This window comes from Chlorella variabilis, assembly GCF_000147415.1.
Source record: "Chlorella variabilis unplaced genomic scaffold CHLNCscaffold_45, whole genome shotgun sequence".
NCBI lineage: Eukaryota > Viridiplantae > Chlorophyta > Trebouxiophyceae > Chlorellales > Chlorellaceae > Chlorella > Chlorella variabilis.
Window position 1 is genome coordinate 4,758 of NW_005435044.1, and position 2,415 is coordinate 7,172.

General features: G+C 69.5%; 1 protein-coding gene across 1 annotated transcript; it reads right to left on the minus strand.

The window, feature by feature from the left end:
• Window positions 1-1,134: 1,134 nt before the first annotated feature.
• Window positions 1,135-2,194, minus strand: CHLNCDRAFT_13683 (hypothetical protein; the record flags this gene model as incomplete). Its single annotated transcript, XM_005842738.1, has 4 exons — window positions 1,135-1,296; window positions 1,537-1,615; window positions 1,839-1,889; window positions 2,061-2,194. Coding segments are annotated over 4 exons (426 nt in total), but the record flags the coding sequence as incomplete, so codon positions are not given.
• Between the last annotated feature and the right edge of the window lie 221 nt (window positions 2,195-2,415).

Here is a 2,415-nt window from a genome sequence, read left to right on the forward strand (position 1 = left end):
TACGTGCTGCCGGCGGTGTTCAGGCGCATGGGGGTGCTGAGGCTGTCTGGCAGCCTGGCAGAAGCGGTGGATGCAGGTGGGGTGGCAGGAGGGGTGGGATGGTGGGAGGAGCGCTCGGGAGGTCGTGCCCAGGATTGTTCCTGCTCTTCCCTCGCCTTCGCCTGGCCGGCCCTTGCGGGCGTGCCCCTCTGGCTGACTGTGGGGTTCTGGTTGCCTGCTGAGGCCGCAGGCGAGGACCTGCAGGGCGACGAGCGGGAGGCGGCGCTGCGGGCTGCCACCGTGGCAGCCGGCGCAGCCATCTGCCAGGCGGCCGCGGCCGGGGACGGCGAGGCCGCCAGCGGCACCGGCGGCAGCGGCAGCATCCGGCCCTGGATGCTGAGCATGCACCTGCTGCAGCGCGAGGAGCGGGAGCAGTGCGCGGGGCGCGGCAAGGGGCAGGGGCCGGCAGGCGAGGCGGCGCCTGACAGGCGGCACGTGGCCAAAGGCACGCTGGCCTACTAGAGCTGGAGGCGTGCGCAGTGTGGGCAGAGGAAGTGAGGCAGGACGAATTACAAGATGGCAGTACCGCATGTCAAATGAATGCAAGCTGAAGATGGCAGTACCGCATGTGAAATGATTTGCAAGCTGAGGGCAGCGCTGGAAAGTGATTTCAACCGATCCCAGTGTGGTGTCGGGCAGTGCGGGCAAGGGCACAGTCTACCGGCGCAGCGGAGCGTGAGCTACGGGGCATGTGACAAAGAAGAAAAAATGGCTGCTGAAGAAGCAGGGGGTTCACTCGTGGGTGCGGCAGCTGCCAATGCCCCAGAAGCTGCAGAAGTTCAGGAAGCCAGAGCCGGCCCTGGGCTTGGCTGCCTCCTCCGGCCTGGTGCCAGCACTGGCAGCCTTGGCCGCGGCCGCCTCGGCTGCCGCCGCCGCCGCAGCAGCAGCAGCAAGGTCGATGAACTGCGGGGTGGGCTTGTGCAGCTCGGGGCCGTGGCACAGCGGGAAGGCAAAGCCGGGGCGCTGCTCCGCGTGGCAGAAGGCGGGGATGGTGGCGGCCTCGCCGGCGGCCGCCTCCACCTCGCCGGCGGCCTCCACCACGGCCTGGGCCGGCGCCTGGGCGGGCGGCGCGGCCTCTTGAGCGACCGCCGCGGCCAGGAAGGGGTGGGCCAGCACCTCTGGCAGCGTGATGCGCGCCGCCGGATCCAGCAGCAGCAGGCGGGTGATGAGGTCCCGACATGCGGGGGAGACGGAGGCGGGGATCTGGCGGTACCGTCCCGCCCGGATGTTCTGCAGCGTGAGCAGCACGTTCTGCTGCTGCACGGGGTCCTGCAGGAGGGGCAGGCAGGCAGGCAGGCAGGGGCGGGATGGATTAGCGCAGCGCTGGGCCGGGGAGCAGGCACGGTGCAGCACCCAGCTGCGCGGTGCAGCGCGCACCACCCCCTCGGGTAGGCAGCTGGGGGCGGCGCACCCAGCTGCGCAGTGCAACGGGCAGAAGCCAGGCAGCTGCTGCACCCGCTGCCTACGCCGCCCGAGCGCTGGGCCAGCACAGCTCACCTCGAATGGGTAGTACCCAACCACGATGAGGTACAGCAGTACCCCCATGCTCCAGCAGTCGGTGGCAGACGGGTCGTACCTGCGCGGCGGCGCGGCGGACGGGGAGGGCAGGTCAGAGGCGTTGGTTGCGGGGAGCAGCAGAAGTGTGGGTTGTGGGGAGCAGCAGGGAGCGGAAGCATGCAGCCCGTTGCCCAATTCAGCAGGATTGTCGGCTCCGCGCATGAGCAGCAGTGACACAGGCACTTTGGTGTATTTCTCGGTGGCCGCATTACCTGCCAGTGGTGCGGCTGCGCAGCACAGACAGGTCTCCAGTGCCCAGCATCTCGGGCGGCAGGTAGTCGGGCGTGCCCACGCTGGGGAGGGAGGGGGTGGAGGGGCAGCGGGAGAGGAAGGGTGAGCGCAGCGTGTCCCGCCCGCTGCGGGGCATGGCGGCGACAGCTCCCCCAGCCAAGCCAGCCAGCCAGCCAGTGCGCCGTCCACCACCCACCAAGCCAGCCAGCCCACCGTCCGCCACACCCGCTCACCCCAGCGTCACCGCCGACTGCTGCGACTTGCTGAGCCCAAAGTCGATGATGCACAGGGTGCCGTCGCCTCGGCACATCACATTCTCCGGTTTCAGGTCGCGATGGGTCATGCCTTTGGCGTGGATGAACGACACGCCGCGTACCTGCGGGGGGCAGGCGGGGCGGGGAGGGGGGCAGGCAGGCAGGCGTCGGGTTGCGGGCTGCGTGGGTGCTGGGGTTGCTGCCCACAGCCAGCCAGCTTTGCTTGCTTGTGTGGGCTTACATTCTGGTTTCAGCAAGAGCAAGCTTGCAGCCAGCACGCACGGCTAAGCTGAGCCAGCCAGCCAGCGCGTCAGCCAGGCAGCCAGCAGTGCGG